At 41.1% G+C, this 27,341-nt stretch overlaps 1 protein-coding gene across 2 annotated transcripts in view; it reads right to left on the bottom strand.

The window, feature by feature from the left end:
• The window catches only part of LOC125459420 (inner centromere protein-like), a 59,810-nt gene that overhangs the window by 11,841 nt on the left and 20,628 nt on the right, over positions 1 to 27,341 (bottom strand). For both annotated transcript variants that reach the window (XM_048545847.1, XM_048545849.1), the window contains exons 6-11: positions 17,410 to 17,452; positions 17,163 to 17,283; positions 12,160 to 12,205; positions 7,773 to 7,887; positions 3,687 to 3,781; positions 2,192 to 2,312 (exon numbers count right to left, since the gene is read on the bottom strand). In XM_048545847.1, coding sequence (XP_048401804.1) covers positions 2,192 to 2,312; positions 3,687 to 3,781; positions 7,773 to 7,887; positions 12,160 to 12,205; positions 17,163 to 17,283; positions 17,410 to 17,452 — 541 coding nt within the window. The remainder of the gene's footprint in view (positions 1 to 2,191; positions 2,313 to 3,686; positions 3,782 to 7,772; positions 7,888 to 12,159; positions 12,206 to 17,162; positions 17,284 to 17,409; positions 17,453 to 27,341) is intronic.

Here is a 27,341-nt window from a genome sequence, read left to right as displayed (position 1 = left end):
GGATAAGATGGAGGGGAGCTACCTTCTTGAACATCTGCAGTCCATTTGGCGTCAGTAGATATTCAAAGCTCTTAGGAAAGGAAAGGAGTTCCAGAATTTCAACTCAATGATGCTGAAGGAACAGCAATAATCTCTCCAAGTCAGGATGATAAATAACTTGGCGAGTAATTTGCATTGCGTTCCCATTTATTCACTGCCCTTGCCCTTCTAAGTGGTAGGTGGTTTGGAAGGAGCTGTTCAAGGAACTATGGTGAATTTCTGTAGAGTACTTTAAGATGATATACACTGCTGCTACAAACTGTTAGTGGTGTAGGGAGTGAATATGGTGCCAATCAAGCAGGCTGCTTTATCCTAGATGGTGACAAGTTACCACAGCATTGTTGGAACTGCACTCATCCAAGTAGGGAGTATTCCATCATACTGCCAACTTGTCATGTTACAAGGCTATAGTGAGGAGGCTGGTAACTTGCAGCATACTCTAGCTGGACTTGTTGCTGCAGTATTTACATAGATACTCCAGTTCAGTTTCTGGTCAATGGTATTCCCAAGATGTTGGCAGCAGGCAATTCAGTGATGGTAATGCCATTGAATGTTAAGGGGCCATGGTTAGATTCTCATGTTGAAAATGGTCATTACCCAATCGTTAGTGGCACAATTGCTACTCGCCACTTGTCAGTCCAAACCTGGATGTTGCTGCATTTATACATGGACTACTTGAGTATTTGAGGAGTTGTGAATGGTGCTGAACATTTTGCAATCAATCAGCAAACATCCCCACTTCTGACTTCAACAGTGGGCAGATTGTCATTGATGAAGTGGGTGATTGTCAGGCGTATGACACTGCACTGAAGAACTTCTGCAGAAAATGTCCTGCAGCGACCTGTCTGAACCCAACATCAAAAGTCAACTTCCTTTGTAGCAGCTAAGGCAAACTAGGGCAGACACCCCTGCCCTCCACCCCACTCCATCTTCCAAATTCCCCAGGCTCAGCTGTGATCCTGTCATAGAAATCAGTCTACTGACAGTCTTCCACTCTTCAACACTGTGGACATGGTACACAACAGGAATCATCACTTCAAGTGGAGGGAAAGAAGTAAAAGTGAATAAACATGTACTTTACCGGAACAGTTAAAATGGTTCGCGACTGGGAGGTGTAGTTGTTTATTGCGAACCGAGTGGAGGTGTTCATCCTCCAATATTTTCCGCCATTTACAATCCGATCCCACCACCCAAGACATTCTTCCATCCCCACCCTTGTCTGCCTTCTGGAGAGACCACTCTCTGCGACTCCCTTCTCCGCTTCACCCTCCCCTCCAACCCCAGCACACCCGGCACCTTCCCCTGCAACCGCAGAAAGTGCTACACTTGCCCCCACACCTCCTCCCTCACCCCCATCCCAGGACCCAAGATGACTTTCCACATCTACATTGGCACATTTGACAATGTAGTACACTGTATCCACTGTACCCGGTGTGGATTCCTCTACATTGGGGAAACCAAGCGGAGGCTTGGGGATCGCTTTGCAGAACACCTCAGTTCACAATAAACAACTACACCTCCTAGTCGTGAACCATTTTAACTCTCCCTCCCATTCCTTAGACAACATGTCCATCATGGGCCTCCTGCAGTGCCACAATGATGCCACCCGAAGGTTGCAGGAACAGCAACTCATATTCCGCTTGGGAAACCTGTAGCCCAATGGTATCAATGTGGACTTCACAAGCTTCAAAATCTCCCACTCCCCCACTGCATCCCAAAACTAGCCCAGCTCGTCCCCTCCCCCCACTGCATCACGAAACCAGCCCAGCTCGTCCCAGCCTCCCTAACCTGTTCTTCCTCTCACCTATCCCCTCCTCCCACCTCAAGCCACACCTCCATTTCCCACCTACCAACCTCATCCCGCCTCCTTGACCGGTCCGTTCTCCCCAGACTGACATATCCCCTCTACACCTATCTTCTCCTCTATCCATCTTCGGTCCGCCTCCCCCGTTTTCCCTATTTATTGCAGAACCCTCTGCCCATCCCCCTCTCTGGTGAAGGGTCTAGGCCCGAAAAGTCGGCTTTTGTGCTCCTGAGATGCTGCTTGGCCTGCTGTGTTCATCCAGCTTCACACTTTGTTATCTGCCCACTCAATTGTTCAATGCCTGGGTCGCCCATGAGAAAGCCATGTTTAGGCAACAGAACATTATACCTTTTCATTCTGCTCATCAATCTGAGAATTATTTCGCTCAATTTTTCTCTTTTTTCCCTCCTCTTGTTTTGGAAACTCTTTCCCGAGTACAGCAACATATCTCAACCGTAGGTTCTGCTTTCTGTACAAAGATAAAACAAACAATTCTATTCAGAAGCATTTATAGAAAAATGATAGAACCTATATTGTATAGCATCCACACTGCTTTTTCATAAACCCGCACATGTTCATGACTTTTGGTTACATATAAAATTTCCCATTCAATTTTATTGCATCAACTAAAAGGCAGTTGAAGGGTGCAACCATTTAGAAAATTTTCTACAGTGGAATCTAGATTCAAAACAGTTTGCAATCAGAGAAAATACTTAGTTTTATTTTACAACTTTGGTTCTCATTTCTAGGAGCTTTTTGACAGCTGTGTGCTACAAGAATACTGTCAGAATGGAAGCACATTTTGATAGGAGATTCCACTTATAGCTCCTATCAGAAAAGCAGAGCCCCCTTCTTTTGTTAAAAACGGGAAGGAGTGTCAATCTGCAGAGGTTTGCTACGCCCTGAGAATGTGGCCCCACATTTTTTCAATTATCTAGGTACATTATATTGCCTCTCACTTTGAAAAGTTTAAATTTTTCGGACTGAGTATCTCATTATCCCTACATTCAAGTCCACCCTTGCTGATTCTCAGAAATTATCGAGGGAAATTCAATTTGTTCATCCACTGTTTAAAGCATCAAGTATACGGTTTTAATTTATAAAAGCAACACTAAATCTGAGAACAAGCAGGAAGCACATACTATTGGCATGGAACAAGTTAACAATAGTTTTGTCTTAAATTGTCCTATACCTTCCTTCATTGCCACTGAATTCTCTGCAAAACACTTTGTAATTGTTCCTAGCACATGTTGTTAACTGGGTTTCATGTCAGCATGTGAAAAAGAATTCAATTAAATGTGGTACAGGATTTGAAAGCAGCAATAAATAATTAAGATCAAAAGTTTGGGCATTCACAAATTCAAGATACAGTCAGTCAACCAGGTCAATGACATTTCTAGTAAACTCAAGAGAAACAGGATCCAAAGAGATTTCTGGATACTGATATGACTAAAGGCAGTGTTTTAGATTTTCAGAAGTAAACGTTCAGTTCCTGCTTTGCACCTAATATTTGATGACCTTACGCAATTATTCATCACACTCCAGTGTACTTCATGCACAACAAATGACTTGGAATTGGTTCCAGTAATGGATGAGGATCTTTTTGTAGTGTTTATTGGCCAGGATCAAAAACCTTTCTTCAAATTGCAGTGGGTTCTAGAGCTTTTCAGCATCAACTTTGTAGAAACTCAAAGATTTAGTCATATCTGGAGCCAGAGCTAGTATCCATTATCACTTCCATTAAAAAATATAAATAGCAATTTAACAATAACAAGCAAATATTTTCAGATATTGTAACTAACTTCAGTTTAGAATACTACATATTAAACGAACATTCAAGTACTTTTTAAACTCTTCCAACTGGAGTTTCTTCTCTTCCTCTACTCTCTGTATTCTTTCTTCTTGTTCTTGATTCTTCAGGCGGATTTTCTCCTTTTCCTAAAATATAGGGGGGGTCAGTTTCAAGGCAGCTGCTCAACAGGGTTTTTCTTTGAAAACCCAAGTCATTTAAAAAATACCTTTTTATAAACGAGAATCTGTAACAGCTGGATCACAAACCCATTGTCCTCAGATTTATACTAAATATCAAATATTGTTAGAATCTACTTCCCCATTATATCCAAGTTATTTGAATAACCAGAAACTCTCAGGACAAAGATACCATCAGTGGTGAACTTCCAAGACCAAAAATGTGAAATAATAAAATTTGCAATGTGAGTACCAAATTAACACCGTTGGAAATTGGAGTCCCCTTTTAAATGGGACTTTAATATTCCATCTTGCGTAGTTCCTAAGCAGCACGTAGCATGATTTAATTGTTGTACAGTAATAACTAGCCTTTTTCAAAAAAAAAGTCTTTACGAAAGAAATGAACTTTGTAGCGAATGAAACCTTTGAAGAGCAGGTGTGCATGCTGGAATGGATAGAGATAGAGGAAGCTGATGTGCTGAAAATTTTGTCAAACATTAAGATTGACAAGTCGCCAGGCCCGGACCAGATTTGTGCTCGGCTGCTTTGGGAAACGAGAAATGCAATTGCTTCGCCACTTGCGAAGATCTTTGCATCCTTGCTCTCCACTGGAGTCATACCTGAGGACTGGAGAGAGGCAAATGTAATTCCTCTCTTCAAGAAAGGAAATAGGGAAATCCCCGGCAATTACAGACCAGTAAGTCTCACGTCTGTCGTCTGCAAGGTGTTAGAAAGGATTCTGAGGGATAGGATTTATGACCATCTGGAAGAGCACGGCTTGATTAAATGCAGTCAACACGGCTTTGTGAGGGGCAGGTCATGCCTCACAAACTTTATCGAGTTCTTTGAGGATGTGACTAGAAAAGTTGATGAGGGTTGAGCTGTGGATGTGGTGTATATGCTCTTCAGCAAGGCATTTGATAAGGTTCCCCATGGTAGGCTCATTCAGAAGGCCAGGAGGAATGGGATACAGGGGAACTTAGCTGTCTGGATACAGAATTGGCTGGCCAACAGAAGACAGCGAGTGGTAGTAGAAGGAAAATATTCTGCCTGGAAGTCAGTGGTGAGTGGGGTTCCACAGGGCTCTGTCCTTGGGCCTCTACTGTTTGTAATTTTTATTAATGACTTGGATGAGGGGATTGAAGGATGGGTCAGCAAGTTTGCAGACGACACAAAGGTCGGAGGTGTCGTTGACAGTATAGAGGGCTGTTGTAGGCTGCAGCGGGACATTGACAGGATGCAGAGATGGGCTGAGAGGTGGCAGATGGAGTTCAACCTGGATAAATGCGAGGTGATGCATTTTGGAAGGTCGAATTTGAAAGCCGAGTACAGGATTAAGGATAGGATTCTTGGCAGTGTGGAGGAACAGAGGGTTCTTGGTGTGCAGATACATAGATCCCTTAAAATGGCCACCCAAGTGGACAGGGTTGTTAAGAAAGCATATGGTGTTTTGGCTTTCATTAACAGGGGGATTGAGTTTAAGAGTCGTGAGATCTTGTTGCAGCTCTATAAAACTTTGGTTAGACCGCACTTGGAATACTGCGTCCGGTTCGGGTCGCCCCATTATAGGAAAGATGTGGATGCTTTGGAGAGGGTTCAGAGGAGGTTTACCAGGACGCTGCCTGGACTGGAGGGCTTGTCTTACAAGGAGAGGTTGACTGAGCTCAGGCTTTTTTCATTGGAGAGAAGGAGGAGGAGAGGGGACCTAATTGAGGTATACAAGATAATGAGAGGCATAGATAGAGTTGATAGCCAGAGGCTATTTCCCAGGGCGGAAAAGGCTAACACGAGGGGTCATAGTTTTAAGCTGGTTGGAGGAAAGAATAGAGGGGATGTCAGAGGCGGGTTCTTTACACAGAGAGTTGAGAGAGCATGGAATGCGTTGCCAGCAGCAGTTGTGGAAGCAAGGTCATTGGGGACATTTAAGAGACTGCTGGACATGCATATGGTCACAGAAATTTGAGGGTGCATACATGAGGATCAATGGTCGGCACAACATTGTGGGCTGAAGGGCCTGTTCTATGTTCTATGTTCTGTGAAATCAAAAAGATCAGAAGAATCAGAGGGCACAATGCTCCATTGAACTAACCTCAAATGATTTTTAGGGCACAAACGTAGCCTCCTATCATATATGGATGTTAGGAAACATAAGCTTTAGAAAGAACGTAAACTAACCGCAAATGAAAACAGTTATCCTGATGCAAAATTGCCAACTTTCTAAATAATTGTAATCATAAACCCCAAAGTCTGACAACAGCAAGGATCATTTGCTCCAAACGTGTACGTAAAAATCTTTGGATTTCAAAGCTTGTTAATACTTACACAAACTGGGGAAATTAAAGAGCTATTATGCATTTAATCATTACAATAAATTACACACAAGGCTGAACTAAAAGCAATTTGCAAATAGGAGGTGAGGCATCCGGCTGGGGATTAAGTTCTTCAAAAAGATCTCCTTGCATACAAAGATATAAGAACATCTTTAAGATGAAGGCAGCACGGGTACCTTGGGATCACCTTTCAGTGGTGTATTGCGTTTAATCAAGGACTGCACTATTGTGCAGCCAACAGATATGGGAGTCACCAGCAACTGATTTTTCTGATCAGCGTGGATGAAGCTGGTGTGTTTCAGTCAAACTACCTACAAAAGCAAAAATCATTCAGGTAATCTCAAACGTATGCTGGATTGAGAGAATGGGAGCAGAAGTATTTGTTCTGTAAATAACTGATTGCAGCTTCAAAACTTGGAGAAAAAAAAAGTTGAAAAAAAAGTTTCTGAATGCACAAAAATTGCAATCTTATTCCTGCACCAAGGGTTAAACAGCATCGGAAGCAGTGTCAATCCTTGTATGCTTCTTTCCAAGCACACAAAATTCATGCGAACATACATTCAATATGAATTGTGTAATAATGCACAAGGAATTCTCTCCACACTGCTAACCTTCTGAACTAAGAATGCTGGTGTTTTGTGGTACTCCTTAAAACTTAAGATGTAACATATTAGTCTATTTGTGTATTAATGGTGAAGGAAAACCAAAAAAAGCAAATGACTATGCAAAAACTGTAAGCCTGTTTTTTTGAAAAAAGCAGCCAAAATCCAATTATAAGTGAAAGAAGAGATGCTACATAAAAAAAAGGAATACTTTGCTGTATACCTCAAACATGTGACAATGGAATTAAAAAGATTTCCCAGAAAGAGCAGTCAGTCAATATGCCAACTATGGACAAAATACTGAGAAAGTGGTGGGTAGAAAAAAAAAAGTGTATTGGGACTTAGCAGTATGCTTCCCAAAATGCTGAAATGTAAATAATAAATAGCAGAGGTTTGACAACAATTTGACAAATATTCTTGGCATAGAAAAACCTTTGAAGGGAAAGAAGTAAATCAGTTAACTATTTGCTAATTAGGCCAATATTGGGAGACCTTTCATCATTTCAAAGCTCAAAAAGACAACTGAATTTTGGAAAAAACACAACTCTAGGGGGAACAGCAAAGTCATGGACAGTTTCAGAGGAAGCTGGCCAGTATAATTACCAGGGACAGAAAGACTTCTGGTAAAAATAAGATTGGGATTAAAACAAAGATTTTTGGAGGCCAGAGAGAAAAAAAAAAGTCCAGCACTCAAATTCAAATAGGTAATGAAGAAAACGTCTATCAAAATAGTATTGAAAGTACTGATGTATTTCAAACTTGAAGTATAGTGAACAGAATTATTTGGTTCTGCTACAGAACAGGCATAGATCGAGGATATCAAGTGATCTTGATCTGTCTTCTAAACTGGAAATGAGGTGAAAGATTAGATAGGAACAAAAGGCCATTAAATGGTTGTCTCAAGGCTGAAAGTGAACAAAATCAAGGTTGTGCCACTGATTTCCCCTAAGAGAATAGGGAAGCTGAACAAGTATTCTTTTAAAATTAATTAGTGCAGATATTATGGAAAGTTTTGCTTTCAAAACTAACCTTACTTGTAGGACAAGGTGAGGAAGGGCTCTTTCTTGGCACAGAATTATCACAATTACTGTGGAGTTTTGAATTATGTGTATTCTCAATACATCGCTTGCAACTATTTTTGGATCTGAGAAAAAGAGCAAATAAAAAAAATGCCAATAATGTTCCAAACTGGATGACCAAAACAGCATAATACAAAATCAACATAATCTTACGTTTTTACAACACTATTTCATGAATACTGGTTACAATCTTTGCGATTATCCATTCACACAACTAGAATCCTTACTTTTCTCAAGAACCTTTTCGTTTGAGGTTACTAAACAGTTGGCACCTGTTTATTCATAAAACAGAAACCAAATTATATGATTAAGACTGCTTAAATTTTATTCAGGTATAGGAGGGATATTAAACAATATTAAATACTACTCATGGCAACTGCTTGCGAGGTTATCTCCACCTTTAATTCTGAGATGTTGGCATAGCTGGCTGGCAAGCAAGCATTTACTGCCTATCCCTACTTCCTCTTGAAAAGGTAGTGATGGTGAGTTTACATCAATGTACTTCCTAGCAGAGAGGGGTGAGATAAAAAAAAGGCCTTAAACCCAGCCACCATTATGTGCAGAACTGCAAGGAGGTTGGCATTTCATGCCATGTGTTCCAAAATTCAGTTCAACAAAACTACACCTTCCTGTATCCCAGACCAAGATTCAGAATTTCTGGTTCCACCATCCCCCAAGAAGTTGTACAGGTGACTTCAATTTATTTATTCATTTATAGGTTGGGGACATCACAAGCGAAGCCAACATTTATTTCCCATCTAAGTATCTGATGGGATTGACAAAATCCCTTACTATTCATATACCCACCCAGGTGCCGTTTAAAATGTTAAAACTGTACCCTCCTCTACCACTTCCTCTGGCATCTCATTCCACACATGCACCACCTTCTGCATGAAAAAGTTACATTTCACACCCTTTTTAATTCTTTCCCTTTTCATCTTACTATACCTTCTAGTTTTGGACTCTCCCTCACCCTAGGAAAAAGACCCTGGCTCTTCACCTTATCCATGCTGCTCATGATTTTATAAACTTCTATAAAAAAGGCACCTGTACCAAAGGAGGACAGACAACGATGCTTGATAAGGCAGGGTGCTGGACACTGATGGACTTCAGCAAGGCATTTTACAAGGTTCCTCATGGCAGACCAATATAAAAATGGTGAAGTCACAAGGGATCCACAGTGATCTATTAAGATGGATGCAGAACTGGCTTGGTCAGGAAGACTACAGCAACAGAAGGGTGTCTTTCCTGATTGGAGAACTGTGACCAGTGGTACCAGGCAAGAATCAGTGCTAAAGACCTACTGTTTGTAACATGTCCATATGACTTGGGAGGAGAAAATTGTGGTGGTCTGATAGTATGTTCATGGATGACAAAGACTGGGGAGCTGGAGAGGGCGATGGCCCAAGGATACAGCAGATAAGATAGGCTGGAATCTTGGGTGGAGAAGTGGCAGATGGAATTTAAGCTGGAAAAACAGTGATGCATTTTGGAACAGTTCATGCAAGAGGGAAGTATGCAGTAAATGGTATAACCTTGGAGCATTAATATACAGAGGAATTTAATGCACAGGTCCATTGTTCATGGTAAGTGGCAACACAAGTGAACACGGTGGTCAGGGCAGCATATGGCATGCTTGCCCTCAGTCAGGGCAGACAGTATAAAATTCAGCAAGTCATGTTGCAGCTATGCAGAACATTAGATAGACCGCACTTAGAATATTACATGTGGTTCTAGTCACCATACTACCAAAAGGATGGGGGGAGGATTTGGACACACTACAGAAACAGTTTACCAGCATGTTGCCTGTTTTGGAGGGTATTAGAGAATTGGGCAAACTTGGTATGTTTTCATTGAATATTGAAGGTTGAGAGGTGACCTGTTAGAAATCTGCAAACTCCTGAAAGGCACAAATAGATTGGATAGTTGGACCTTCACACCACATCTCCCACCCCACCCCACCCCACCCCAGGGTAGAAATGTCAAATAGGGGATATAGTGGGAAAACTGTTTAAAGGAGATGTAAAAGGCAAGTTTTTTTGTTTACATAGAGGGTGTTGAATGCAGTCAAAGGTGGCAGAAGCTGATACGATAACAATGCTTAAAAATAATCTTGATAGATACATGAAAAGGCAGGAAATAGGGGGATATGGACCACAGAGGCAAAAGGTTTTTACATTTAGAGAAGTGTCATGTTGGCATAGGCCCGATGGGTTGAAGGGCCTGCTCTTGTGTTGTACTGTTTTTGTTCAATGAAGGAAATGTGATAGAATATACAGGCATGGTGGTGTGCCATTTAGAGAGAAACTTGCATCTAATGTCCTGGTTTCTATACATGCACAGCTTTCAGCTGATAGAGGTCACCAGTTCGGAAAATCCTTCTGAAACACCTGGATATGATTCTCTAGTGCATCGGGAGGATGGTACATACATTTACAATTATATGTCAATGATAGACGAAGTAAACGCTGAAGGTGGTGGACTGGGTGCTAATCAAGTGGTTTGCTGCACATGGACCCAAGCTGCTTCAGCAAATATACAATCATGGGTGAACATATACCCAGTTCTGATCTTAAATTATTAGGATAAAGGAATAAAACAAAGGAACTATGAAGATGGTTGGGCCAAGGACAGTACCTGGAGGAACTTGGGGCCTCTTAGAGTCAAGAGGACCAGGTTCTAATCCATTTGTTCTAGGGGACTGTAATAACTTCTGTGAACAGTTTGATTAGAGGAACTCCCACAGTGATGTCCTGGAGCAAAGATGACTGAACACTGACAACATCAACAATCTTCCATGAACTGGAGCTCTACCTAGCACAATGGAGAGAACTTTTGCCATTTCCCTTTTACTTCAGTTTTGCTAGGGCTTTTAGAGTAGAATCCCTACAGTGTGAAAACAGGCTAATCAGTCCATTCAGTCCACACTGACCCTCCAAAGAGCAACGCACGCACATGCGTACGCACACCTGCATTTCCCATGGCTTTGTGTATCCCTGGACAGTACGTGCAATTTAGCATGCCCATTCCACCTAATCTGCACATCATTGGACTGTGGGAGGAAACCAGAACATAAGGAGAGCATGCAAACTCCACAGACAGTCATCAAGGGTGGAATTAAACCTGGGTGCCTGGCACTGAGGCAGCAATGCTAATTACTAAGCCACCATGCTGCGCATCCCCTCCTACCCCACCCCTTTGGAAGCCACAAATGCTCTGGAAATTCAGCTGTTTAGTCCATGTTTGAACTAAGGTTGTATTAAGGTCAGGAGTCAAATTCTAACAGAGCAGTGAGCAGGTTATTACTAAGTGCTGCTTGGTAGCTCTGTTAACTCTTTCAGTCATTTTGCTGACAGGTGCAGTCTGTCAGGGCAATAATTTGCCAGAATGGGTTTCTCCTACTTCGCGAATGGATCATAACTAGGCAACTTTCCATGTTGTTGGGTAGATGTTGTAGCAGTACTGGAACAGCTTGGCTAGGAACATGACAAATTTTGAAGCTTATCTGCATTATTACGGCTGGAATGCTATCAAAATCAATAGCTTTTGCAGTACTCAGGGCCTTCAACTGATTCATTATATCACATAGTTGCATTGAGCTGGCTGAAGACTCATCCAAGATGCTGGGGTCAGTATTAAAATCAGCACAATTTTTACTTACCTTGACTCAAGAAAACAGTCAAGTGTTGAGTACTCCCAGAGGTACTCTCTCCCAAACAAACTGGAATTCTTTCAATGCCATCGTCATCTTTGGTGAGATAATAGTGTGGAGCTGGAGGGGCACAGCGTAGGAAAGTATCAGAGTAGGAAAGCAGATTTCAGAAGTTGGGTCCAGACCTGAAACGTCAGCTTCCCTGCTCCTCTGATGCTACCCGGCCTGCATGTTCCTCCAGTTCTACACTTATCTCAAACTCCACCATCAGCAGTCCTTTCTAATCATCTTGGTGCTGGAGAGCAGGGGGGGGGTTCTGTTTTGTTGATGAAACAGAACATACCCAGGAATGATGACACTGTATCTGGGACACTCAGTCACTGAATCAGAACTTTGATTGTCAGGGTGTTGCTCAAAAATATTTGCAACAATAGCCTCCATTTTTAGTGAATATAGATCTGCAGAACATTTAACAACTTTATGGCCACAGCAGAATCTTTCTTAGACCACTCCCTCCTCACAGCAAAATGTGAAACATGCAAAAGGATTTTTGCATTTTGGTACTCAGAACTATAAATGCAAGTTATTGGAATGATTGTCATATGACCAGAACTACATTTCATGTCAGGACATTGAGCTTTCCATGTAGATGAGACCAAAAATACAACTGTCTTCACAAACTCACCTAAGCCTCCGATTGTCAGAATTCAGTTCATCAGAATTGCTGCTATCTGTGGGAGTTACAAAATGCAAACAATGAACATACCAAGAAATAGGCAAGCTAATCTATATTGACTGCAACTGTCAGACAGTTTCAAAGCTACCATTCAATCTAAACCATAATAACTTTCATCCCAATGCTCTCTCAACTCAAATTTAGTATCAACCAAGTGTAGATGCAGAAGCTCCCCCAAGCACCAAAAGGATCAGCCAGTCCTATGAATTCCTACACCAATACATCAGACTCCACAGTCGAGAGAGACAGTACTATAAGTTATTTACAGTTTAGACACTAACATGATACCAAGGCTGTGGGCCTGCACTATAAGAAGAGACTGACACTGCTGCTTCTGTTTTCCTGCTCTGCTCTCTGACAGCTGAGAAAAGAACCAGATATTCAAAATAAGGTAGTTTTGATAAAGTAGGGAAAACTACTTAAATCAAGCAAGTGCTTCAATAGCTTGAGAGATTGAAAATAATTGTCAGAAGTAAAAATAGTCCTCAGACCATAGGGCAGCTCTCATGAGACAGGAGGTATCTAGTAGTGATTTAGCCTAAGGGTCACCATGCCTCAGGCATAAGGAGAGGTAGAGAGGGAGAGAGTTCTTCATGATGACCTCAGTGTGGGAGGTGAACCCACTGCACTGTGTTGCAAGCCTGAAGTCCATCTTTCAACACACCAATAGACATGCCTAGGACCTAAGAGGAGCCCCAGCATGCCTGGGCATTTTAGTGGGAAATTTTCCCAGACAAGGTTAAAATCTGGAATGGGCATCCATTTCATTGTGTTGTTCAAAAGAATTGAGCATGCTATTCACAATTGATTGCAGAGTTATTGGGAGAAAGTTCGAGTATGGGACTCAGGGCACGGGCGGGCACACACACACACACCTTCCGGGGGAAGTTACAGTCAGAATTGACTATTGCACTCACGAAACAGAAGAGCAAAGACTTTAACAGCCCATTTTTTAAAAAAAAAAACAAACTTTGTTTCTAATATAAAAATGGAAATTGTTATCTTTCAGCATAGATCAGGTAACAGATTGCTATGCAGTCACCTCCTTCGCCAGACAGGTTTCTATGTTCTAAGTATGTCCAAACTAAAGATATCTGTCCAAACCATCTGCTCAAAAATGAATTAGCTCTAAACAACTCAATCAATCTTGGAGGCAAATAATTGTAAAGCTCCATTTTATGGCAAAATGCACAAATATTGGCACATTACTGATTCACCCAAATTAGGAATGTTTTCCCAAGTTCCACTCCTATACAGAGCGAAAAACTATAGAGGCTAGAGAACTCAAATTGATGTTTTGAAAACAATTCATATTACATAAGTAGTAGTGCTGGAGGTCTTATAAAATACAAAAAGATGGGTAAATCTCTGGGATATGATCTAGTGTATCCCAGGATATTGTGGGAAGTTAGGGAGTAAATTGCAGGACCCCTTGTAGAAATATTTTTGTCATCGATAACTACAGGTATTTCTGCTATAACTAATGTTTCATTGCGCAAATTGCCTGCAAAGTGATTGATGAATAGTGGATGCTGTTCAGATAACGTGAACTTTCTGCTGTACAGGTATAGCGATTTCCCTAAAATGAGATTTTCTATGGTGGTGTTCTATAGCACAAGGTCACACAAGAATGCAACTACCACATTATAGGAAAACTTCCTGTACAGATGAAGTGCTGCATACCTGGAGGGTGGCTAATGTTGTGTCTTGAAGGAATGATGCAAGGAGAAGCCAGAGAACTACAGATCTGACTTCAGTGATGGGTAAGCTGTTGGAGGAGAATCTGATAATTAGCATTTATGTGCATTTGGAAAGGCAAGGAATGATTAGGAATAGTTAGCATGGTTTTGAGAGGGAAATCCTATCTCAAACTTGATTGAGTATTTTGAGGAAACAACAACAACAAAAAAAAGTGATGAGGACAGAGCAGGAGACATTGTCTAAATGAACTTTAGTAAAGCCTTTGACAACTCCATGGTTGGCTAATTAGAAAAGTTTGATCAATAGGATTAATTGGGAACTTGCAAGTTAGATACAATATTGGCTTAATACCAACAGGTGGACAGTGGAGGTGGAGGGTTGTTTTTCAGATTGAAGGCCTGTGACCAGTGATGTTCCACAGGGATCAGTGCTGGATCCACTTTTGTCTGTCATCATGTTATACACATGATTTAGATGAAATTATAGAAGGCATGGTTACTAAGTTTGCAGATGACACCAAAATTGAAAGTGTCATGAAAAGTGAGGAAGGTTATCTATGGTTACTAAGAGATCTGGATCAATTGGGTCAATAAGCAAAGGAGTGGCAGATGGAGTTCAATTTGGATAAATTTGTGATCAAAACAAACAAAGGCAGGACTTATACAATTAGTGGTAGGGCCCTGGATAATATTATATATCAGAGATCTAGCAGGTGTGGGTATATAATTGTTTGAAGTTTACATCACATGTAGACAGGGTGCTGAAGATAACTTGAACTGGTAAGAGGCTTGATAAATGGACTGTTACATGAACAAAATTATGCTGAGTTATGCTGGTCTGCCACGAGTTAAAACTGCAGGAAATCAGCAACAGCTGTTTCTACCAGACAAGGCATATATTTGGACAAACATTCAGGATTGCTCACATGCATGGATAAGACCAAGTAACACAGAAACTTGGTACAGAGACTTGTGAATAAAGAGCCTGAAGAAATCTCTTTGTTCAGCAGCACTTTGAAGATTCAATGCTATAAGAAGTATCCTACATCAGGAGGCATGGTGAAGACATCAAGCAGAGTTTCAGCCTGGCTAGCCATCAACTCTCCTGGGTCATAACGTTTGGGTTTAGTTGCAGAAATCAGGGTAGTGAAAGACAGCGATTAAGATAGCTCTAGTCATAAGAAGTGTGTGTATGTTATTTAAAGTACTTAATAAACTAATTACATTTTATAGAGCTCTAAGTGTTTCCACTATATCTTCAGCTATATATGCAATGCATGTGAAATTAATTTCCAAAGGAAGTAGTGGATGTTGTTACATTATGTTTAAAAAGACATGTGGACAAGTACATGAATAAGAAATGTTTGGAGGGAAATGGATCAAGGGCAGGCAGGTGGGTCTAGTTTGGTTCAGAATTATGGCTGGCATGGACTGGTTCAACTGAAGGGTCTGCTTCCATGCTGTATGACTATGAGTCTGCATTAGACCAGAGTAACAGTTAGAAGGTTAAAGGGTTCCCACGTTCTGGAGTTAGAAAAACTGAGGATGTGTTGGTTTCCCTCTCCACGATTACTCCACCACACTAAGCAAACAAGAAGAATCATACACCATTTCAATGTATACTTTACAATTAACTATCCATTATATAGAGTGTTTACTGTCACATGACAGGCCCATCTTATTTGCAATTGCACTGAGTTAATATGGGGTGAGAACTCCCTGGACATCTTGCCCAAGTGACCAATTAATTCACAGGCATCCCAGAAATTAAGTTTTCAAAGTATATATTGCAAGGGGAAATGAGAGACAATAACCCTGATGATGTCCTATGGATCACACGCACAAGTAGGTGACAGTCTCTCCGTGTAAGCATCAGGGCTTTTTACCTTTACTCAGTTCAGCACACCAGGGTCAGCTGCAGTCCCCTTCATTCTAAAATGATCAAGAGTTGGAATTGGGGCCTTTTGGACCTTATTTATATAGAAATATAATCTTGTTTTCTATGGAATATTCAACCAAATTAAGCAGACTCCTTAGACTTCATATTTAACAAATGTTTTATGATTCTAGACCAGACCAGTAAATGTATTACAGTCACAGCTGAGTCCAAATCTCGTTAGGGATCTTTATGTGGCTCTTGTTTTTAAAGATTACAGGAAGAGCTGAGTCCCAAGGGAATTAAGAGATTTCACAGATCACTCCTGGACCTGAATGTTTAGCAACCTGTAAAATTCCAGTTATTTTTTCATAACAGCTACCTTCAAGAATTGGGTGATCTGCCTGTACTGCACACAAAGCAAAAAAATCTTTCCCTTGTACTTCAGTACATGTGACAAGAAAATCAAAATTTTAAAAATTACACCTACCAGTATTTTCTGAGCTCTTGCTTAGTGGTGTTTAGCAAATATAGCTCATGAGCTCACTCTCTGCACGGAAAGATTGATATTTCGCAGGCTTTTTCCAAGCCCCTCACGTGCTAGCTTCACCAAGTACAATGTTTCTTTGGGGTCCTGAGCCCCACCTATTCAAAATGATTTAACCCCTCTCAATTCCTCGCTGGGTCCCCTAGTACACGCACTGTGCTATTCAATTAGTCTTCTGCAGTATAGCTAAAAGTCAATATCGACGCGGAAGTTACATCTGTCTCAACTCACTGACCTTCAGTCTCTGCCCTGCAATCTTTGAATCATCCCCAGTGACATAACAAATCCTTTTGGGAAGCGCTGCCTCCAAAGAGGGCAGAACTGTATATTGCAACCCAGATGCTCTGAAAGCTACATTTCAGAAATTTGACTTCCTTGATACATATTGATACACAGGAAATCCATTTCATCACAAGTGCATAATCACTATACCCAATATAGGTCTTGCACTTTAAAGCAGCATTGCTGACCTTCAACAAATTCATTTAATGGTAGTCAACGCTGCAACCTTAAATGAAATATCACAAACACACACACACTATAGTATAACAAAAAGGTTACTTTTTATTAAAAAAAAAGCTACTCCATTTAACTACCTGTAATGGAGAGTTTCCCCTTATCTACTTGGAGGAGATGACAATACATTCAAAATTGAAATCTTTATTTCTTGGGATTGGTTCAGTGTTTTACAAGCTTCAACATATTCCATACAGGGAATGCAATCTTTATGAAAGATTAGCAAGAACAGCACCTCAAAACAAAACCATGGAACAATGGGGAGTTTCTCCAAGGTAAAATGGAAGTTCTAAAAATTTAACCAGTTACAAACCTTTTCCCTGAAACCTTGGTGAATTTCCACAAGCTTGCAGACCAGATTCATTCTCCTCAAGATTGCCCTTAGCAACTTTTGCGTCATTTCTAGTGCATTTAAGACCTTGTTTTTCAGGAGTCTGTAGACAAATGCAAAAATTCAGTCTTGGTTTGCAGGATTACTCACTTCACCAATTAAAAAAAACCATAGGAGTTAAATGCCAAAAAAAGGTTTAGAAAAGCAATACCATTTGCACGATACCTACCATCGTGACTGGTTGATTCTGCTTTGGCTCACTCACTTCAACACTGTAAAGACAAAACATGCTGGTTTACAAGTATCCTACAACATTCAACATTTTGAACTTACAAGGTCAGAACAAATGCAGTTAGCCTTTTTTATAAAGATATGCCATAGAAATCTTCAGACAAATGAAAGAAGCTTCCATTAATACAACTCATGCCCTGACTTCATTTCCAAAAATACATTAATTTTTTCAGATTAAGCCACTCTGTGGCCATCTCAAAAATACTGCATATACCAGATAAAACCCAAATACTTTTCTGTTTAACCTTTCAGGAGGAATCAAAATAATTTTCACCCCTTGGGCCTATTTTCTTAGTGCAACGTAGGAAAGTGTGAAGTCATGCACTTTGGTAAGTGCTATTGTGTTCTTCAACATGCACTTCACGTAGATGAGACTACTCATTTTCACAGGTCCAAAATGTACAAAGGAAATTGACGCAAACTAATGTTACAGCACTAAGCTACCAATCAGACAACACATGGCTCCAGACCCAGACTCCCAACCCACCCATTAACTGGCACTAATGCAAAGTCTCTCTAGCGCTTGCTTTAAAACCAGCTGCAGCAAACTCCCCATCCAACAAACCCCTTTGCTCAGTTTCAACACTCTCCCTCCATCTGGAACCCTCCCTCTGGTATTTTACCTGCACTCAATTTTTTTTTTTAAGATTCCCTACAGTGTGGAAACAGGCCCTTCAGCTCAACAAGCCCACACCGCCACTTGAAGCATCCCACCCCGCTATAACCCACACACCCCTGAACACTACGGGCAATTTAGCATGGCCGATCCACCTAACCTGCACATCTTTGGACTGTGGAGGAAACCGTTCATTGGGAACCATCTACATGATAATGGTCACCTCAATTTCTCTGCTCCCCCTGCATTGAATCCAACCTATCTCCCTCCAAACTGACTGCACTTCGTGAACTCAGATCTAACCCTGACTGTGTCATTAAGCCTGCTGATAAGGGTGGTACTGTTGTAGTCTGGTGTACTGACCTCTATATTGCAGAAGCTCAGCACCAGCTCTCAGATACCTCCTCCTATCTCCCCCTGGACCATGACCCCAACATGACATATCAGTTGATTCAATGGCCTGATCTCATTTCACTCTAGCGAACCTTGACCCTCAGCCCCACACAACTTGATTCTGCCTCCTTCCAAAAATGCACAAAAAGGACTGTATGGGCAGACCCATTGTTTCAGCCTACTCCTGCCCCCAAAATTCATTTCCTCTTACCTTGACTCACTCTTCTCTCCACAGTGCTCACACTCTGGTTCCTGTAAAGACTCCATCCCATTCTCGGAGTTCCTCCATCTCTGTCACATATGTTCAGATGAGGCAAACTTCGACAAGGGAGCCTTAAAAATGTTCACCTTCTTCCTCGACCAAGGATTCCCCACCATTCTCGAAAGGACCCTCAACTGGGTCTGACCTGTCTCCCTCACTCCTTCTCTTCCCTCCTGCAACAACGATAGGGTTTCCCCTTGTCCTTACCTACCATCCCACCAGCATCAACATCCAGAAGATCATTGGATGCCATTTCCCCATCTCCAGGGTGATGCCACCACCAGACATAATCCCCTCTCCTCCCTCCTCCACATTCCACCTTCCCCAGGGACCATTCTCTCTGGGGCACTCTGGTCCACTCTTCCTTCACCTCCAACATCTCCCTCACAGTCCCTTCCATGCAACTAGCAAAGGTGCAGCACCTCCCCATTTAGCTTCTCCCTCCACTGCCCAAAAAGGGCCCAAACATACCTTGCAGGTGAAGCAATACTTCACCTGCACTTGCCAGAATCTGCATTCGCTGCTCACACTGTGGTCTCCTCTACACTGGGGAGAGAAAGCGTAAATAGGGTGACCGCTTCGCAGAACATCTATAGTCTGCCTGCAAAAATGACCCTAAGCTTCCAATTGCCTGCCACTTTACTGCACCACTCTGTTCTCTGGCTTGCTGTAGTGTTCCAGTGAAGCTCAATGCACGCTGGAGGAACACTTCGTTTTCCTCTTAGGGACCCTGCAGCCCTCTGGACTCAGTATCAAGTTTAATAATTTTAGAGCATAATCTCTCCCATTTCCCAGCCCCTACCCCACACACCTTAAACACACTACCTATTGTCAGTCACTAACAGTCTCCATTAATAGCAATTCACCCTCCTACCTAGATCATTATCAACTCCTTTGTCTATTCAACTGCTCATCTCTCCCTCGTCGGGCTCTATCCTTTATTCTATTGTTTATTCCCTATCCCAACCCACTCTCTATTTTCTGCATATAAGATTAGATTCCCTACAGTGTGGAAACAGGCCCTTCAGCCCAAAAAGTCCACACCGCCCCTTGAAGCATCCCACCCAGACCCATCCCCATCCCCCTATAACCCACACACCCCTGAACACTATGGGCAATTTAGCATGGCCAATCCACCTAGCCTGCGCATCTTTGGACTGTGGGAGGAAACCGGAGCACCTGGAGAAAACCCACGCAGACTCGGGGAGAATGTGCAAACTCCACAGAGACAGTCGCCCGAGGTGGGAATCGAACGCGGGTCTCTGGCGCTGTGAGGCTGCAGTGCTAACCACTTAACCACCGTGCCGCACAAGCCGAGCTTTTTTAGCTATCATCAGTTCTATCATGAGTCACAGGACCCAAAAAGCTAACTGATTTTTTTTCTTCACAGATGCTGCCAGACCTGCTGAGTTTTTCCAGGAGCTCCTGTTTTTGTTGCAGCAAATTTATTTAGGCTGTCTCAATGAAAAGGTGAAAGATCAACCAAATAGCCCATGACACCGTCTGCATGTACAGCATCCAGATCCAGAGCAGGGAAAGGCCAAATAACAGCTCTACTCCTGGTGTCATTGCTAATTTAGTTGCCTCCTCCCTGTTTCTGTGTTTTCTCCTCAGCCACATCTCAACACAACTGGTCATGGGCAGCCAAAAGCCTCCTATGACAGCAGCCAAAATAAATGCACCAACTCCTTCAATTCACAGGTGCCTGCCCTTACTGCTCCTCTAGTCATGATTCCAGAGGAACAGAAGGAAGGAACCATACCAATGAAAGGGATAGACCAAGGAATTTTTTTCCAATTTGAATCTGATTTTTCTGCTTTGATGATACTCGCACTCAAGTGTGAAACCTCATTTATAGTAAAAAAAAGACTTATTTAAACAATGGTTATACATACGGTGGCGGGGGGCTGACTTATTTTGCACCATTCCTTTTCAGCTTCTTTTGGAGACTCAAAGGCTAAATTTCTTACTTCTATTTTGAACACAAACTGTCCCAAAAACATTACAACATTTGGAACTGATTTGGTTAATAGTTACAACTTACTTTCTGCACTGTACAAGTGTGACAAATCAAAAAACAAAGGTTTGGAGGGTGCAACGCATTTCCAATAAGTGAGGAGGGCGGTCTATAGAGCACAACTTTATTACAATAACATTGCTCTGCCTTGCAGCTTAGCCTTTCTGGTTGATCCTCTAACACTAAACTAAATGAAAAGGGTGTACAACTCAGCCAAGGAGGCTTCAGACCAAAGCACATCCAACAACCTTCACTAAGAACATTGCTCAGATTTTAACTGTAGCTACCTGATTCCAGGGATGGCAGGGCTGACGTATGAGGAGCGATTGAGTCAGTCAGGATTATATTTACCGGTGTTTAGAAGAATGAAGGGAAAATCTCAGAATCCTATAAATTTTAAAGGGATTGGACAGGTTAGATGCAGGAAGCATGTTCAGCGGTGAGAGAGCCCAAAACCAGTGGTCACAGTTTAAAGGATAAGAAGTAACCCTTTCAGGGCTGAGATGAGGAGAACCTTCTTCATCTAGAGTGATGACCCTGCGGAATTTAATTCATTACCACAAGAAGTGATAATGCCAAGATATAATGCATTTTCAAGAAGGTAGTAGATATAGTTGTTGCAGGCAGAGGAATGAAGGAATGTGTGGGAAGTGGGGGGCAAGTGGGAGGAGGAGGGAGAAGAGCATTCCATGATTATCCACACTATTAAAGACGAGCAGCACAGACAAGGGCTTGAACGGCCTACATCCTGCTCCCATCTTCTATGTTTCAATGTAACTTCTACCAAAGCAGCTGAAACAATACTATACAGCCTAGAATAGTTCAACTCATCCATCCAAGCTCAATAGATGCAATAATATTTCCAGGATCCAAATCCAGATGCCTTTGCCAAAGATAAGTGTTCATTATTTGGTCATACACTGTACCAAATTGTTGAAATTCACCTATTAGTGGAGATGTATGGTTTACAAAAATTACAAATCAGAGCAAAAATATTACCCCTGCTCACCTTTAGAGGTAATTAATTCTCCTCTTAAATCACTATCACCTCACCTAGCATCCTTATACTGCCTATGTTACTGCCTCCTTTTGCATCTGTATTTCTGATTCTGCAGGATGTGGATCGCACATGATAGTGCCAACATCACTTGTCCTAAGATAATGGTGCTAGACCAACTCCTTAAACGACACAGTATCCTTGCAGCAAAAGGCTTAATGTGACCCAGCTACAGAACTTTTGTTAGTTACCATTGCTCTTGTGCACCTTCCAAAGCAATGTTTTTGTTACATTTGTTAACCTGTAAACAATACAGGAATTTTTTTAAAAGTTGTAATTTGTTACCATGTCTGTAGCATCTGCAGTTGGCTTCAAGAATAAAATGCATTGTGAATAATGGGAAGCCAGGAGGTTTGTTATATTTAGATTTCAAAAATGCATTTGATAAAGTGCCACAAAGATTAGAGTGAAAAACAAAAACTCATGTTGTATGGGATAATGAGGAGTATGGGGAGGAGTAGGTCCCAAAGCATCCGTGCTATGGTTCCAACACACTTTTTTATAAGCGATCAATTTATCTCAACAACTTAAATGATGGGAGCAAAAGCATGGCAGCTATCATCACAGATGACACAAAGATAGGAAGAAAATTTATGCTGTGAAGATCTAGGAGGTTGCAAACGGATATAAATAATTGGTTGGGCGGGTGGGCAAAAGAATTGGGAGAAGTACAATGCGAGAAAATGTGAAAGTTGATTCCTTCAGCAGGAAGAAGAAAAGAGCAGGAGTATTCTTTAAAATGGAGAATGACTGCTGAATTCTAAGTGCAGATGGATTTTGCTATTCTGGTACAGGAGTCGCACAAATTTTGCAGGTGCAGCATGCAATCAAGAAAGCTAACGGGATGGTGTCTTTTGAGTGGACCTGAACATAAAATGCTTCAGTTATACAAGACATTGCCAGAACTATACCTTGAACAGAGTATGGAGCTTCAGTATCTTTATTTAAAAAGAGTGATGTAAATGTATTGGATGAATATCTGAAATGAGTGAGTTGACTTGTAAGTAATGAACTCGTTTCCACTAGAGATTTAAGAATGAGGGGTGACTTGATTGAAGTGCACAAGTTCCTGAGCAAATCTTGACAAAGTGGATGTGGAAATGATGGTTCCTCTTATGGGTCAGTGCAGACCTATGGGGCACTGTATTAAAATTAGTGGTTGCCCTTTCAGGAGAGGGGCGGGGAGGGGAAACTTTTCTTTTACCCCCATAAGGGTTATGGGACTCAGTTGGGATTGTTAAATCTTTTACCCCCTACTGTCTGTTCTTATAAGTTTTTATACGTTTTCCCTGGTGCTCCAATTTCCCATTTTTATTACCTTTTTCAGTCATCTTTACTTTTTAAAAAATAATATATCTAGTCTTCTGATATGCCACTCATTAGTGTGCATTAATATGTTTTTCCTTTAAATTTGACAGCATCTATAACTTCTCTAGTATATTATGGTATGTGGGTACTCTCCTTAGAACTTTTCTTGCTCATTAGAATGTATTTATTTTCTGTATTCTAACATAACATCCCTTCAAAATCTTCCACTGCATCTCTATTGACTTAAACTTTAAGCTACATTGCAAGTTCACTTAAGTTAACTCAGCTTTCATGTTCTCAGAATTGTCTTTACTTAAATTTAAAATACTAGTCTCAGATTCACCCTTCTCTCCCTCAAACTGAATGTAAAGTACAACAATATTATGATTACTGCTGCCCAGAAATGTCTTTTGGTACGATATCATTAATTAATCCTACCTCATTGTGCTGTACCAGTTTTAGTATAAATTGCTTTCTGGCTCCAGAACATGCTGTTCAAAGAAACCGTCTAAAAGCATTCTATGAACTCCTCATCTAGGCTGACTTTTCCTGTCTGACGTTTCCAGTGTATACATAGATCAGTGTCCTTCACGATTATTGCATACCTTTCTGACAAACTCCCACTATTTCTTACTTTCTACTCTGTCGTGCTGTGCTTAAAACTCACTCCTGTAAGTAACTTCTTGCATTTAATATTCCTCTATCCCTACCTAAATTGCCTGTAAGTCCTATTTTCCCAAACTTTGACCATTCAGCTCCATTGAGCTAGTGCTATCACCATTTATAAGATCAAACCTTCACATTTCCCTCACTCTTGTCCGTCCTACCTGCCACGTACTGTTTAATATATAGAGATCGCAGTCTGTGCCATCCTGCAGCTACGTCTCTTGTTGAAATATTTCACTCTTTTTGCAAATTTGATCTTGATCATTGTGCTTCCACTATTGTTTACAATTATAAACTTGTTATCCTTACACTTTTTTGTCCCATGCTGCTTTTGTGTATAGATGCATGAAGGTCCTCTTGATTGTATATTTGAACTATTTCTTTTTCCATTGTCAAACTGTACTGTAGAAGGCCCCTGTGTTTAGTAACCCCCTTATTCTTTACTCAGAGTAGTAAGGGAATGGAACGCTTTGCCTGCAACGGTAGTAGATTCGCCAACTTTAGGTACATTTAAGTTGTCACTGGATAAGCATATGGACATACGTGGAATAGTGTAGGTTAGATGGGCTTGAGATCGATATGACAGGTCGGCACAACATCAAGGGCCGAAGGGCCTGTACTGTGCTGTAATGTTCTATGTTCTATGAGTGGATAAAGTGTTTCACGAGGAATCTAAAGGGTTTTTTTTTAATAAAAAGCTTACTGGGGTAGATGCAAAAGTAGAATTCAAAAGCAAACAGATCAGTATTCTTTTGCTGATTGGCTGAGCAGGTTTGAAGGACAAATGGCTTGCTTTAGTTTCTATTTCATTTGTCTGTATAATATTTGTAAAGGACTTAGGAAGTCACACAAACTGCAAAGTGATCAACTGTACATTTCTTAGACATGAACACATACTGGTCCACATTACCTGGGAGCACCACTAATGGGAAGGCAGTCTGAAATACAGGTGCCACAATAGTAAGGCACAAAAGGTTGACCAGAGGCAAAAAGAACTAAGCAGAGGAATTGGAAGGGGAGGGCATATATTTAGACAAAAAGAAAGCAGAGACAGAAAGCGGTATACAATGACAGAAGGAGTAAGTTACTCTCAGCTTGTAGGAGAAAAAAATAAGAGCTCTTTGAGGCAACATGCAAGCTGACCAAAAAAAAATAGAATGCCATAACATGTAGAGATGCTAAAACTTGGCTCTTCCCGATTTCTTCCTTGTATCATTCCCTACAGACAAAGTTCTGTTGATGTCAGTCCCTTAGAGGGATTGTATGAAGAACTTATCAGTTTCTGGGCAAAGATATTGAGCAGCACCTGGAATTTTTTCGGAAACATAGATATAGAATTCATCAACATTAGGAAACAGGTGAACTAACGTCTAAAAGCAGAAAAAAAATGCTGGCCTTTAGAAACATCCACACTTAAAAATGTTGCAGATTGTCTCAGCTGCTATGGTGGAATTTAACCACTTTCAGTCCAGAGCCAAGAGGCCCAGGTTTAAGTCCCATCTGTTCCAGAGGAATGACAAAACACCTATGAACAGGTCCACTGGAAAATATCTGGATCACAGAATACACTTAAAATGTATGTAGACCATTCATCTGAAACACTGGCAGATCATATCAAACAGCATATCATTTCAACTGTTCGCAACAAACAAGGTGTTGCGTCATTCTCAACCAGACAGTGCTTAGAAAATTTGCAAGAGAGTGTCCAACATTGTATTACTCAATTGCAGAATCATAGTGTGCACAAAATTATGCTGATGATTTAGGATGGTCAGTCATGCGGTGTGGCACATAGCTATACGGGAAGCTACATATTAATACACAAGGCCCTGTTTGCAGACAAGAGAACATGTACATGCGCTCAGAGCTGACGGGAACTGCAGATGCTGGAGAATCCAAGATAACAAAGTGAGAAGCTGGATGAACACAGCAGGCCAAGCAGCATCTCAGGAGCACAAAAGCTGATGTTTTGGGCCTAGACCCCTCATCAGACTGTGCCCATTTCAACTCCATAAAAGTAATGGCAGCCAGGTTCTCAGTCATACTTTAGTGACCCTATTTCTCAAAAATAAATTCAATTTGTTTGCACTATTTATATTTTTGTCATGGTACAAAAGAACCACAGAATTCAATATGCGATGTTCATAATTGGTTTGAAGAATTCTAATTTATTGTAGACTAAATGCATCCTGTTCACAAGTTCAATTCTTAGGGCCCTGACCAGAATCAACCTGCCCATTTAAAATGTAACAAAAACCTGGCAGTGAGCTGTCAATTATTAATTATTGCATTCACTAGGGCGAGCCTCTATCAAAAAATCCACTTGTCAGCCAATTGGCACTCTGCTTTCTCCTTGAACTGGTATTCTTGAGCTCAGAATGCCTGCAAGATGAAATGGTCTAGCAAAACATTTTTAAATATTGCTTGGGGAAAAATGACAGATTTAAACATGATGGCAATGAATCATTCTTGTACTAAAGAAAAACAAAATTGCTGAAAAGCTCAGCAGGTCTGGCAGCATCTGTGAAGAACAAAAGACAATTAACATTTCAGGTCCAGTGACCCTTCCTCAGAACCAAGGAAGTGTCACCAGACCTGAAATGTTAACTCTCTCTCTCTTTTATTCTTCACAGATGCTGCCAGACCAGCTGAGCTTTTCCAGCAACTTTCTTTTTGTTCCTGATTTGCAGCATCCGCAGTTCTTTTTTGGTTTTTCATTCTCGTACTAAAAGGTGTCTTTCACATTTTAACAGTTTACTTATACTACCTTGAGTTACAACAAATTTAAACGGTCACAACTTTTCAGATGTGGTTGCAACTTTTGCAAAGCTGAAGTACGCAGTTTAAAGGCTGAAGCTTGATCGACAATTCCTAAAAATTTCCAAAGCACTTGGGCATCACACAACACCGAGAAATAAGACTCACTGGCAGTCACCAAGAACAGATGCATCTTGTCTACAATGAATTAGAACATTTCAAACCAATTAAGAACATCACAAACACTTCTGAGGAAGGGTAACCAGACGCAAAAATGTTGACTCTCTGGGATTTCTCTTCACAGATGCTGCCAGACCTGCTGAACTTTTCCAGCAGGTTCTGTTTTTGTTTGATTTACTGCATCCGCAGTTCTTTTGGTTTTTAATGAACATTACACATAGAATTGAGATTTTTTAGTACACATCTAAAAAGGTAAGTAATGCAAATAGGTTGAACATCAACTAGAGAAGTAGGATCACTAAAATAGGACTGTGAACCTGGTTTAGAAAGGATTTGGTAAGCAAAGCAACAGAGTTCCTTGTGCAGGAGCTATGCTACAAATCTATATTAGCAAATTCCAAACAGTAACAGGATCATTTTGTGACTGTGTTCCACCAGCCATAGCATACACTATAAACTCAACTGGGAAGGAAGCAGCGGGCAACTTGCATTTGTGAAACAGACCCAGTCAAAGCAATTACCTCCAGGACAAGGTTAATATTACTGCTGTGCTTTCTATAGTGAAGACTAGTTTCTTGGGAAGAATTATACAGCAAAATACCTTCCAGGGATGT

This window comes from Stegostoma tigrinum, chromosome 17 (assembly GCF_030684315.1).
Source record: "Stegostoma tigrinum isolate sSteTig4 chromosome 17, sSteTig4.hap1, whole genome shotgun sequence".
NCBI classification, from domain to species: domain Eukaryota; kingdom Metazoa; phylum Chordata; class Chondrichthyes; order Orectolobiformes; family Stegostomatidae; genus Stegostoma; species Stegostoma tigrinum.
Note: the sequence above shows the minus strand (reverse complement) of the source record. Positions and strands in the feature narration are given on the sequence as shown.